The sequence below is a fragment of the Neopelma chrysocephalum genome, unplaced genomic scaffold, assembly GCF_003984885.1.
Source record: "Neopelma chrysocephalum unplaced genomic scaffold, ASM398488v2 Primary Assembly neopelma1_22b, whole genome shotgun sequence".
NCBI classification, from domain to species: domain Eukaryota; kingdom Metazoa; phylum Chordata; class Aves; order Passeriformes; family Pipridae; genus Neopelma; species Neopelma chrysocephalum.
In genome coordinates, this window is record NW_020897690.1 from 20,317,890 (window position 1) to 20,330,057 (window position 12,168).

Sequence of the window (12,168 nt, forward strand, 5' to 3'; positions counted from 1 at the left end):
ATTCCTTTAATAGGTGTTGAAAACATAATGGATGATTTTCCTATATAAGACTGAAATTGTCTTTAAAAGATGTAGGATTTATTATTAGAAACAACATTTTTAAAATAAGAATGCCTCTTCAGGTGAACTGGATACCAAAAGGAACAGCATAAATATGTGCCATAGATGCACATACGTTGTGCTTCCAAAAGAGAAGCGTGTGCCGTGGGAATGAAAACGCTCTGGAATTTCATACTTGCCCAGCTGTACCGTGCAGGCGTGGGTTGTACTTTTCCATGGAGCTGGCCACGCCGGGAGTGGGTCTGCCAGCGACCCCTCTGCTCGCCCGTGGCTGCGGGTGGGTACCGAGGCTGCGGGCACTGCGGCGGCACCGCGGCGGCGGGAGCTGCAGTCGCCCGGCCCGGGAAGGATGACATCACCCCCAGGAACATGTGATGCAGCCGGCTGGCGCGGAGGATGCTGAACTGTGTAGGGAGAGATTGGTGCAGATATTTATGGCATTTCATTTGAGTGTGGTAAATGCCTTTTAATTTTTTTTTTTTAAATTTAATCCTCATAATCGCAAATGTTTCGTGGAATAGAGGCTTTAAAAAGGGGGGGAGGACAAACCCCAAGCCCTTAAGACCTCCTTATATTGCTGTTTTTTTGTTTTATTATTGCTTCATTGGGGATAAAAATATGATACTTTCCTGCTATATTCACCCTCTTTGCTCCCTAGCATTCTTTCATCTGTTGTAATCCCCACAGTCTTTTCAGTTAAGCTTTAACACTGCAGAACTGGAATAAAAATAGACTGTTTAGAGCAGCAAGAATATGATAATCCAAGGCAGTCAGCCTTAAGGATATGCAGATGAAGAACATGAGCCAAGCACTAACGTATTTGCTAGGGTGTTTACCTTGAGCGGCCCCTTAATAGTCAAAGAAATGTTAGCTAAATGTTTCTGCCTTCTTACATGCCACAGGCAAAGTAAAACGTGCAGCTACTGAGCATCATCCGAGGTGAAGTAGTTTAAGGGCTTAGAAATCTGAGCAAGCAATTGTGGTATCATCAGTGTCTTGGGTAATTTTGAGCTAAGAGAGACAGCAAAGTACAGCACTAGTTTCTGCATGCTTTTTAGGTGAGGAGAAAGTGTTTTCTACCTCTAAATTTACTGTAAAGAAAAGGAATTACCATGGTTGATATGAAAGCTGAGCATGCTAAATTGGCATTACGCTTATGGTGGGTAGCTCGAAGCACATTAAAAAAAAATTGAACCCTGAAAGTGTGCCTTAGCAGTCAACTGAAACCCAAATATTTCAAGGTATTTGCTGTCCTTTTAGATGATTAATTTAATCTTTTTCTTAAAGTCTTGTTTAGAACTTTAGTCCATAATAAACAAAAACTTAGTAGGAATAAAACTCGTAGGCAGTTTCAGTAAAAAGCTGATAACTCAAAGCCATTACTCTGGAGGAGGAATAATGCTCGAGGTTCCTTTGGCTCTGTCTTAGACTCTTGAGAGCCTAAGTGGAAACATGAAAGTAATCCCTCCACTGCTTTGCCAGTCTGGAGTTGCCGTGTAATTGCAAAATACTGTCCATCGTGTAGAAACCCTCCATGCTGTGTGGCTACCCAAGGAACCAGTTTTTCCTGGTCTAGCCTTTCTGAGAAAGTGTACCGAATTTTGGGTTTGTTTTTGGTTTATGGTGTTCATGAAAAACACAGAACTAGCCAGGGAATTTCCATCTGGCTGGAAGTTGATATGTTTTGTTTTCTTTTGTTTGCATTCTGTGGGTGCTGAGACAATGTCGTGGTTGAACACTTCAGTTACAGTGAATTGGAGGGACCCGTTTTTGACAGACATTTGTCTGAATGCGCGTTTTAAAAGTCTCCAGTCATGGGTAGGCCATAGTCTTTCACAGGCAGTCCTATGTGCTGCTTCATGGTTCTTTCTTTTACAAAACTTCCTGCCACCTAAAGTAAACCTCTCAGTGTTATTCCAGTCAGCTTACTTTTGCCACTACTAGGCTTTATGTGTTTTGAGGACAGTTCTTCAGGATCAACAGTGTCATTCAGTGTAGTTGATGACATGCAAACACCTGACCATCTGTGTCCCTTGGGTGTTGTGTTTGATGCATCCTGGGTCTGTTTTGAAGGGTAGTGCCCATAACCTCATTACCTCAATACTGCTGTCTGGAGTAGAAAACCTGTTATGTAATTTACATATATGATGCCCTTAATTATAGATCTTATGTTACTTGATGACACCCATTTGATACCTTCAGGTTTTAGCTCTGAAGTGCACAGGTCTTTCATTTAAGCTCAGAACCTGAGACCAAAGGATATGAAAATTTGGATATTTTTGAGGAGGAAATGAAATGATAGCCTCCCTGCTGGGCATCAGTGGGGGTTTCTGCTGCCATCTCTAGAGACACAGGGGAAGAACAATTTATTTTAGAAAAGATTACCACATGTACACCAGAGCTTGCTCTTGAATGTTTCTCTGAAACTACAAAAAATTAAAAAGCTTATTTTACCTTGTGTACATCTCAAACTGTTACCTTTAAGGAACACAACTATGGTGTCATAGAAAGCTATTTAAGCTGTCTTAAAAGCACTTCTGTACTTCAACAGTGATAGAGAAGTAAAGTGCTTCCCACTTGCCCCATCAGAGGTACTTTCTTCAGAAATAAGATTATTTAAAAAAACCCCCATGAATCCAAACAGACCAGGAAGGGACACACAGACAGTTAGTTGAAGATGTGTTGTATCACAGTTCTTGTAAGATTAACAAAATTGACCTAAACATGACCATTTCTGTGATGTACAGATCAATATGGAATATAAGGTTAAAAGATCTTCCTTATCAAAGAAGGAAGAACTTAGAATTTGGCCACAGAAACAGAGTAGTAGAAATAGGAAGTCGAGAGGAGGGACAAGCAGTTGATGTGCTGCTTTACAAGATTGACTGTAATCACTCACCTTGGGGACAGTTTCAAACCTCCCTGTATGTGTAGAGTTAATGTGACAAAATGTGCTCTCAGTTACAAAATGCTGTGCCTGTCAGGCAGCAGAAAAGAATTGTGCTTACAGAAGTGATTTAAAGAAAGTTGCATGTAAATAGCGTCGGGGGGGTTTGGTGTGTGTTTTTATGTGGTGTTTTTTGGGTGGTTGGGGGTTTTTTGGTGTTTTTTTTTTGTTGTTGTTTGTTTGTTTAGGTGGTTTTGTTTTTTTGTTTGTCTGTGTTGTTGTGGGGTTTTGGGGGGTTGGGGGTTTTTTTGCTGGTAATTTTTGTAAAGGTACATGGTCTTAATAGCTTGATGCCCTCCTCCCGACTTTTATTATAAGGTTATCTTAATTCCTGTAATCATAACATTCACAATATATTCCAGGGGTAAATGTTTTACAGTGCATTCATTAAATGTAGAAGCTGAGCTTGTCTGAATTTCTGACTAATCATCTTTTTGTTTTTTCAGGGTTTCGCAAAAATGATGAAATGAAGGCTATGGAAGTATTGCCAATTTTAAAGGAAAAAGTTGCATACCTTTCAGGTACAGTTATTTTCTGTTGTAGAATATCCGACTGTGGTGTTAGTAGCATGTAAAATGGTATATTAAATACTTTAATTATTATTACAAAAATCACGGAGAGCTGGGTAGCATCTATTCCAGTTCGATATCCCAAACATAGCATAAGCATTTTCAAAGGATCTGTAATAAAGAAGGTATATGTTTTGTTGAATGTGGAGCATTGCTAGTTGTCGTCCTGGTCATGTCATATCCCGCATTCCCTCAGCCCTGCCTATCTAACAGCATTATTTGCAGCAACCTAGAACTTGATGTACCAATGTCATATTCTTTTTCTTATTTCTGCTTCTTCTGCTGGGGAGTTTTACAGAGTTGCCTTTGTTATTGGCCCATCTGAAGCATATTCTGGGGAAATACCTCCGTTGCAGAGGTGAACTTGCAGTGCCTGTTGGTTACTGAACAAGGAATAGCAGAGGATTTAAAAGCGGGGGTTTATAAGATTTAGTATCATAACATAGTCTGTAAGTTGATAAGTAACTTTACTTGATGGAATGATGGCTGAGGTGCTTATTCTTGTGAACTGCATTTTGGTGTGACTTTCTGGGATTAAACACCATCATCCCCTCGGCCATAATCTTAGAGTCAAACAATTTAGAGGACATTCTCATATTTGAAAAGGGTTTTTCGATAAATAATTTGTCAAGAAAGACAAAAATAAAGCTCTTGTCTGTAAATATTAAAACACACAAAATGATTCCTGAAATTGTACTATTTAAGAGATTTGCTGTGCATGGATGCTGATGCTTGCAAGTACAGCATGTGGTAGAGTACTTTATCCTGTCCACTCTGCTGAATCAAGTAGAAGTCTAAAGCAAAAAGATGCGTGTGTGTGTGTGTGTGTTTTGGATTGTTTTGGTTTTGTTTGTTTGTTTTTTTTCTTAAAAGTTCCTGGCAACTGTAGTGAATGATATAACAGATTCCCTGGAGCTGATTTCTGTGGTATCATGGTAATTCACAATTCTACAGATGAATTGTAGTGCTGGTGAAAGCTTTCTTAAAACTGTATTTTCAGAGGGAAAGAAGATAAAAAAAGGGAGTTAAGCACAATTTTTCAATCCCTCATACTCTTTTTTGGACCTTGTTTTGTAGTATTTAGTGAAAATGAAGTCAGTTTCTATTAAAAACCCTCAGAATTTCCAGATTGTCCAGTACTTAGTTTAGACCCCTTAGAAGGGATCTGAAAAATGACTGTTGTTTTCTGATGTTAATTTCTAAGCAGATGGCATCTCAAAAGGCATTAATTCGGTGTAAGTGAAATGGGTCAAATGAAAGCTGAAGATAAATTTAAGGGGAGACGATAGATTGTGAACCAGAGCAGATGAGGTGTCGGCAGGAATAAATGGTTGCCAACTTGCCTGTGTGAAGGTAGCAACTTCTAATGGAAGAATAGAGCAAACAGCTGTGGGCAACAAGGCTGGCCAGAACTGATGTGCCAAAATCCATAGTTTCACATTTCCATTGCAAGTGAAACTCAAATGAAATGAGATACTTTAGTAGTGCAAATGATTTAAAAAAACTTCATGAACAACAACCCACAACAACATTCTTCAGTGTGTTCCCCCCCTTCCCTTTCCCTCAACAAAAGTACCACCACTAGGGCTTAACCATTGTGGAACTAGAACTGTCAAGCTTTATACCTGGGAATGAAAAGGAAAGGAAGATTGTTGGTTTACTGAACCAGTTTTCACCTAACTGGGAAATAAACTGCTTTGAGTATTGGATGTCTTACCACCTGAAATGGTTACATCTCTAGGCTTTTCTGTGAAGTACAAACAGAGTCACAGATGCAATTTTTTTTGTTAAGTTTAAACTGAAGTTTGTCCAAGTACAGATACTCTTGCATCTCTACACATACTTAGATGAGGAGAGCATTTTCTTACAAGGAGCAGTTGTCTTGGTTTCATATGGAGAAATAACCCTTGATAACTTGTTTTGCCATAAAAGCCCACTGTTTAGCTTTACCCAAGCACTTTGAAACTAGGTAAAAAGGCATTTTCTTAAAATGCCTCCATCAGCCTGTTGAATTTTAGTGCCATTTGAAGACCATTGACAATACTCCTGTTAGTGATGTGCACTAGACAGAAGTGATTCGTGTTAGATGACTCGTGAGGTGATCAGGTATTCATGTGACACATTTTGGCCTAAACACAGAATATCTCAGTACTGTGGGGGGATTGTATAAAAGGAAAGGGGTAAAAATTGAAGTCTCACTGTTGAAAGTAGTAGCTTAACATATTTTTGTTAAACCAAGACTAGTAGGGAATTGAGTTGGATAAAGACTGTTGTGAGACAGGAAATTCCCACCTGATGCCTCATACATTGTTGCTTTTAACTTTCCTGTTTGTCTATGACACAGGAGCATCAGGAACAAAGGAAATGAGAGTTATTTATTGGAAAAGGCCTAAGAAAGCTGTCAGTATAGCTGATGAAAAGACACAAGTCTTAGGGACTTTTTTGCTTAATATTTGCAGTTTTGCTATCTGGTTTAAGACTGGATAAACAGTAAGTGAGAGAACAGTGAAAAGACCAGTGAAGTTCTTTTCATCAAAAATCAAGGCTGTATTAATTTCTTCGTTACACATCTAGACCTGAAATTTGTACAGCAGATTTTGTCTCCGATGTACAAAAATTTCAGGATGCTTTATCAGAAATTTAAGTACCATTTTTAAAAATAGGTTTTCTCTGTGATATATATGGACCTGGGAACCAACTGAAGTGATGTCCAGAATGACATAAAGAATAAGGGTTCCTTTCTTCTGCCATACTGCAAAAATTGCATGATGCAGGAGTTACAGTATGGGAAAGACCCAGAGGACTGATCTGAGGTGACTGCGTGTAACAAAGCATTTGTTTAAAATGCTTAGAGAATGTTAAAGACAATTCAGCATATGGTCTTCTCTGCTAGCTGCTGCTTTTTAAAGAAGAATATCCACCCTGAAGATTTGAGTTACTTTTTCTGGGGGGTTGGAATCAGTAGCACTTACCAGTTGAAACATGAATTTTTAAGATCTGAAGGTGATGATGGCCTGTGGTGCAATGGGGAGAGCATTAAGGACTGCAGCAGACTTTCAAGTAAGCTTGGTAGCTTTGGGGACCAGTGATCACTCTGGAGCTCAGTAGGGGTTTGAGCAGTTGGACTCTCAGTCTTGTCATTTATCGTTCCTCTCTCTTAGGGTCCTGTGTTGTTTTTCTCTTGTCACTTGCTGTGTAAAAATCCTCAAAGCTCTCTGCTTGGCAAGTGAGTCAGGATGGTCAAGACTAGCCTTTCTCCATTAGAGTGACACAACTAAGTTTTTCATCTTATCTCCCACTTAAAAAGGTCATGGAAGATAAGGATATGAATTTCCTTTTAAGTTTAGGCTTCTGACACTGTAGTTTGACAGAGATTCAAAGATGCTTTTACCCCTTCTGAGTTTCATTTGGTGCCTCACAGGGAACATGTCCAGTGTAGACAGTCCCTAGAGACTTTGACAGCTAGGCTTACTGTCTCTAGCAAGCAGATGCAGACTGTTGGAGAGATTAGTGATGAATTTTTGAGTGAGTGGTTTGTTTTATTATCTTTTATACTTATTTTTATTTTCTTTTGGCCTTCCTTTCTAAGTGATTTTTAAAAAATTTTTTTTAGTAACATGGAATTACAATGAGGAGCTGATTTAAAATGAGAAATTCTGGACTGAGGATAGTGTTTTCTTGCGTTTCCATGGGACAGGAGAAAACAGTCCACACATCTGTGGTTGAGAACATATATGTGAAATTTAGCTTGCAAGAAAGTGTCTGTGCTATTATGGATGTGTTGATAAAGATATCCTACTGGCTTGAATTTAGCCTTTAGTAATAGTAACGGTTTGTTGTCACTAGAAAGGGGTTGGATATAAAATTACATTTTACTATTTGACTACAGTAAGTCTGTGCAATTTTATGACTGAGATGAACACATTGAAGTGGAACCACTCAAAGTCAGATTTTTTTGCATTATATATTAAGTGGATTCAAAATTTTCTACATTGTTAACAAAATTAAAAAGTAACAATTTTGAATCTGCAAATTGGAACAGGATAAAAATACAAGTTAAATGCTTAAATAGTTTACATCTACTCAATCTAGCATATGTATTGAGTGTGAAATACTATACACCTACATTCTGCTAGTAATGAAGTTAATCATAGAATCATAATATCATTTAGATTGGAAAAGACTTTTAAAATCATTAAGTCCAGCCCCTAACCTGGCACTGGCAAGTCCACCACTAAACCGTGTCCCTGCGTGCCTCATCTACATGACTTTTAAATACCTCCAGGGATGGTTACACAACCACTTCCCTGGGCAGCCCATTCCAATGCTTGACAAGTCTTCTGGTGAAGATATTTTTCCTAAACCTCCCCTGGCATAACTTGGGGACATTTCCTCTTATTCCATCCCTTGTTACCTGGGAGAAGAGACCAAGACTCATCTCACTGTAGCTTCCTTTCAGGTAGTTGTAGAAAGCGATAAGGTCTCCCCTTGAGGCTCCTTTTCTCCCAGCTAAACAACTCCAGCTCCCTCAGCTGCTCCTCATCGCACTTGTGCTCTAGACCCTTCACCAACTCCATTGCCCTTCTTTGGACTCACTCCAGCACCTCAATTGCCCTTCTTGTAGTGAGGGGCCCAGAACTGAACACAGGATTCAAGGTGTGGTTTCACCAGTGCCGAGTATAGGGGGATGATCACTGCCCTAATCCTGCTGGCCATACTATTGCTGATATAGACCAGGATGTTTTTGACCTTTTTGGCCACCTGGGCATGCTGCTGGCTCACATTCAGATGGCTGTTGACCAGCACCCCCAGGTCTGCCCCTAGACTGTAAAGTTGCATGGGGTTGTTGCGACCCAAGTGCAGGTCCTGGCACTTGGCCTTGTTGAACCTCATACAATTGGCCTTAGCCCATTGATCCACTCCTGCCCAATTGGGCATCATCTGCAAACTTTTCCTTGATTCATATCCATGAACACTCACCCTGTTGTCACTGTCACTGAACTCTAGACAATCGTAACGCTCCTAACATATGGGGCTACCCTGCTGATTCTCCGTCTATGTCTTCTGATGAGTTTACACCCATCTATTGCAGCACTCCAGTTGTGCAAGTCATCCCACCATGTTTCCATGATGGCAGCTATGCCACGCTTTTCCTGCTGCCCAGGGCTTCCAGCTACTCCTGTTTGTTGCCCATGCTACATGCATTGGTGTAGATGCACTTCAGTTGGGCTATTGATTCTGTCACCTTTTTGGGGGAAGAAGCTTTCATTTCTACGTGACTTCTCTCAGGTGCTTCCATCGTTTCAAACACATCAATAATCCTTACGTCTTGGCTGCTGCATGGATCTTCATCCCGATCTCCACAGACTGGCAGACTGAAGGACCTTGCTAGCATACCTCAAACACTAACTGCAGGCTTATGTCTAGTGAGCATGGCTTTGTCCCTTTTCCATTCAAATCTAGTTTAAAGCTCTTTCAGTGAGTCCTAGAAACTCCTGTGCAAACATCCTTTTCGTCCTTTGAGACAGGTGTACCTTGTCTGTTACTATCAGGCTTAATGTCGTGTAAACCAACTCATGATCAAAAAACTCAAAAACCTTCTGGTGACACCAGGCTTGGAGCCATTTATTTATCTACTGGCTCTTCCCATTTCTTCCCTTATCATTCCCTGCAACTGGAAGGATAGAGAAGCACCAGCTGTGCTTCTGATCCCCCAACCAGTCATCCCAAGGCCATCAGGAAGATACTTCAGTATGTCCCTCTTGATTACCCTTGGGCTTCTTGTTTCAGTGTCATTGCTGCCTACCTGAAAAAACCCATAATGGATAATAATCCAAGGGCCATACCAGGGTAGGAAGCTTAATCATCACTTCTTTAACCTGGGACCCAGGGAGGCAGTAGGCTTTCAAGAAGAAGTGGGTTCAGTTGGCACATTGGGCTTTCTATTCCTTTCAGAAAGGGAGTCTCCTATGACAATGATCCATCCGTCTTCAACCTACTCACCTCCTCCCTGAGCTCTGTCACTAAGCGGAGGAGCTCTTCTACCTGGGTACACTTCCCACAGCTGTGCTCTCTGCTCCCATATCATCTAAATACTTACCTAAAAAGTAGCATAATTCTGTATTTAAATTTAATCTGTACAATTGCTGAGTCAAAAATTAAATACATAACAAAGCACCATTGCTGGAGGTGTCACACTGCCAGTCAGAGTTGTTTAATGTTGTTTAAGTGTAATGTTCTGGTTATTCTTTGTTGCAATTTTTTTTACATGTATTTTCTCATTGTATGAGTTGTGACAGTGTGCTGATCAGTGCTCCTAAAATTCAGTCTTAAGTTGGTGTCGAAATGACAGTGTTGGCATTTAAGTTGAAATCACTTTTTTAGGAAGTAGATACTGGCAACTAGTTCTGCTAACAAGAATAGTGTTATGCTGTGGGATCTTTTAACATTTTTAATTTTTCAGGTGGCAGAGATAAGCGTGGAGGTCCCATTCTAACATTTCCAGCTCGTAGTAATCACGATAGAATACGGCAAGAAGACCTTAGAAGACTAATTTCATATTTAGCATGTATTCCTAGGTAAGTGATAGTCTGATAAGCTCTATAAAGCTATATAACAAAATAAATGGATTATGTTGCAATACACCCACAAGCTAGACGACTGAATGGGTTAATAAAATGAGCTAATCGATACCAAGTTTTGTCAGTTGCTATTTTCAAATTGCTTTTTGGAAGAGAAATAATTACTCTACCCTGTAAAAGGAAGGCCATTGGTAGAACGGATGGTGTGCTTTAACTGGAAGTAGTTTGTGTCTTGGAAACAGCACTGCCATGCCATATTGCTGTCTCTGTGTTGAAGATTGCAAATACAATTCAAAGGCCTTCAGTTCATCAGTAATTAGAAACATGCTGGTCATCATTCACAATATGCCTTGTGTGGAGTGGGGTCAGCACAACACTCCTAACTCTTATTTGTGTTAGGTAAATCATAGTGTCTCGATAAAGCACAGAAATAACCAGGAGAGAGATATGTAAAATTGCTTGTAAAGGTCTCAGATAAACCTGTGGAATGATCTGTGAAAGTACTGATAGCATTGCATTATCAGCAATTTAAGTTTTGCATTGCAATGTGCTATTTAAGTAAATCGGCAGAAGTTAAATCCAATCGTAGCGTGTGTGTGTATATATACACTCCCATATATATATGTATATATGAAGTTAAGAGATATTTTGTATATATGTAAAAAAAGTTTGTTCATATATAACTTTGCTTCTAGGACTATCTGAGTTGGGGACAAAAATGATCCTAAGACCCTGACTTTAGGTCCACCTTGGAATCTGCCAGCATTTGTTGTGGGCTGGAGCAATGCTTGCTGTGCTTCACTATGTTTGCCTATGACCTCAAGGAGCAGTTGTCATTACAGTTGAAAAAATTCCTTGGACAACATCCCTGAAGGCAATATCTTCTGTGTTTCTGTAATGTGTTAATTTACAGCTGGTCTTTTCACCTTATATAATCAGATGCCAGTTTCAGACTGACAGAATTGGTTTCATAAAAATAACTTCAAGACATCTAGCTGACAGTGTATATGGCCTCTTTTTTGAAAAGTTAACTGGGGGAGGTAGAGGCAGAAGGGCAGGAAGAAGGCTTGAGATCTTTACTTTCAGATTTCAATGGTGAGATGTATGCTAGCCATCGAGAGCTTCAAGTTATTAGAGAAGTTAATAGGTAAATGTGCATCAAAATGTGTCCAAGAATTTTCTAGAGATAATCTGGCAAGATACAGCAGTCCTCTGGCAAAAGGCTTATGTTAGTTTAACATCAAGAGATTTAAGATTAAAAGTTAGTGCAGGTTTTATATCTCTTTAAGCATGGCAAAGCTTTTAGAATAAAGGGAGCTTTATTAAAAGCAGGACTCATTTTCATACAAGTCATATTTTAGGGACTGATCATGCAACTCTAGCTGATTAAGAAGTCCAAGGTGGTACAAATAGCCTCCAACATTTGGGCTGTCTGGTATTTATTGCAGTACTGTTATTTGATATATCTGAAGAATCAGAGGTATCAGTTGTTTGGCAAGAGATCTAAAAACTCAAGTTGATTCAGTCTCGCAATTTTAGTAATTTAACAATCTATCTTATTTAAAAATATAGCTAAACTTAAGTCATCACCACTGACTGTACCAGGTATTTTAGTGTAGTTCAGGTTTACAAACAGATGACCTTGGCTGACTAAAGCCTCCTACCCTAATTTTTGTGATCTTTGGCTAAAAGACATTCAACTTGTGTCAGATGATGGGACCACATGATTGATGACACATCTGATTGTGTTATATGATGAGGGCTTGCTTTGTACACCCTAGTAGATGTATGTGTTGTGTGAATTAGTTGCAAGCACTCCTCATGCAGTCCTCAGTTTGATGGTAGAATAGGGATGGGCAGAGCAGCACTCCTATAATAGCATTTGGCCTTTAAGTAATGGGTGTGTCTTTAAAACAGTAGTTGTTTTTGTGCTTGAATGCTGTATCTTAGAAAACATTTTCACTATGGTCAGAAAATTGTAGATTGTAGCCTACATGTATTCCAAGCTAGT

At 39.6% G+C, this 12,168-nt stretch overlaps 1 protein-coding gene across 2 annotated transcripts in view; it reads left to right on the plus strand.

Annotated features, from left to right (window-relative positions):
* The window catches only part of TRIO (trio Rho guanine nucleotide exchange factor), a 253,664-nt gene that overhangs the window by 70,623 nt on the left and 170,873 nt on the right, over positions 1-12,168 (plus strand). For both annotated transcript variants that reach the window (XM_027681616.1, XM_027681624.1), the window contains exons 2-3: positions 3,454-3,528; positions 10,040-10,154. In XM_027681616.1, coding sequence (XP_027537417.1) covers positions 3,454-3,528; positions 10,040-10,154 — 190 coding nt within the window. The remainder of the gene's footprint in view (positions 1-3,453; positions 3,529-10,039; positions 10,155-12,168) is intronic.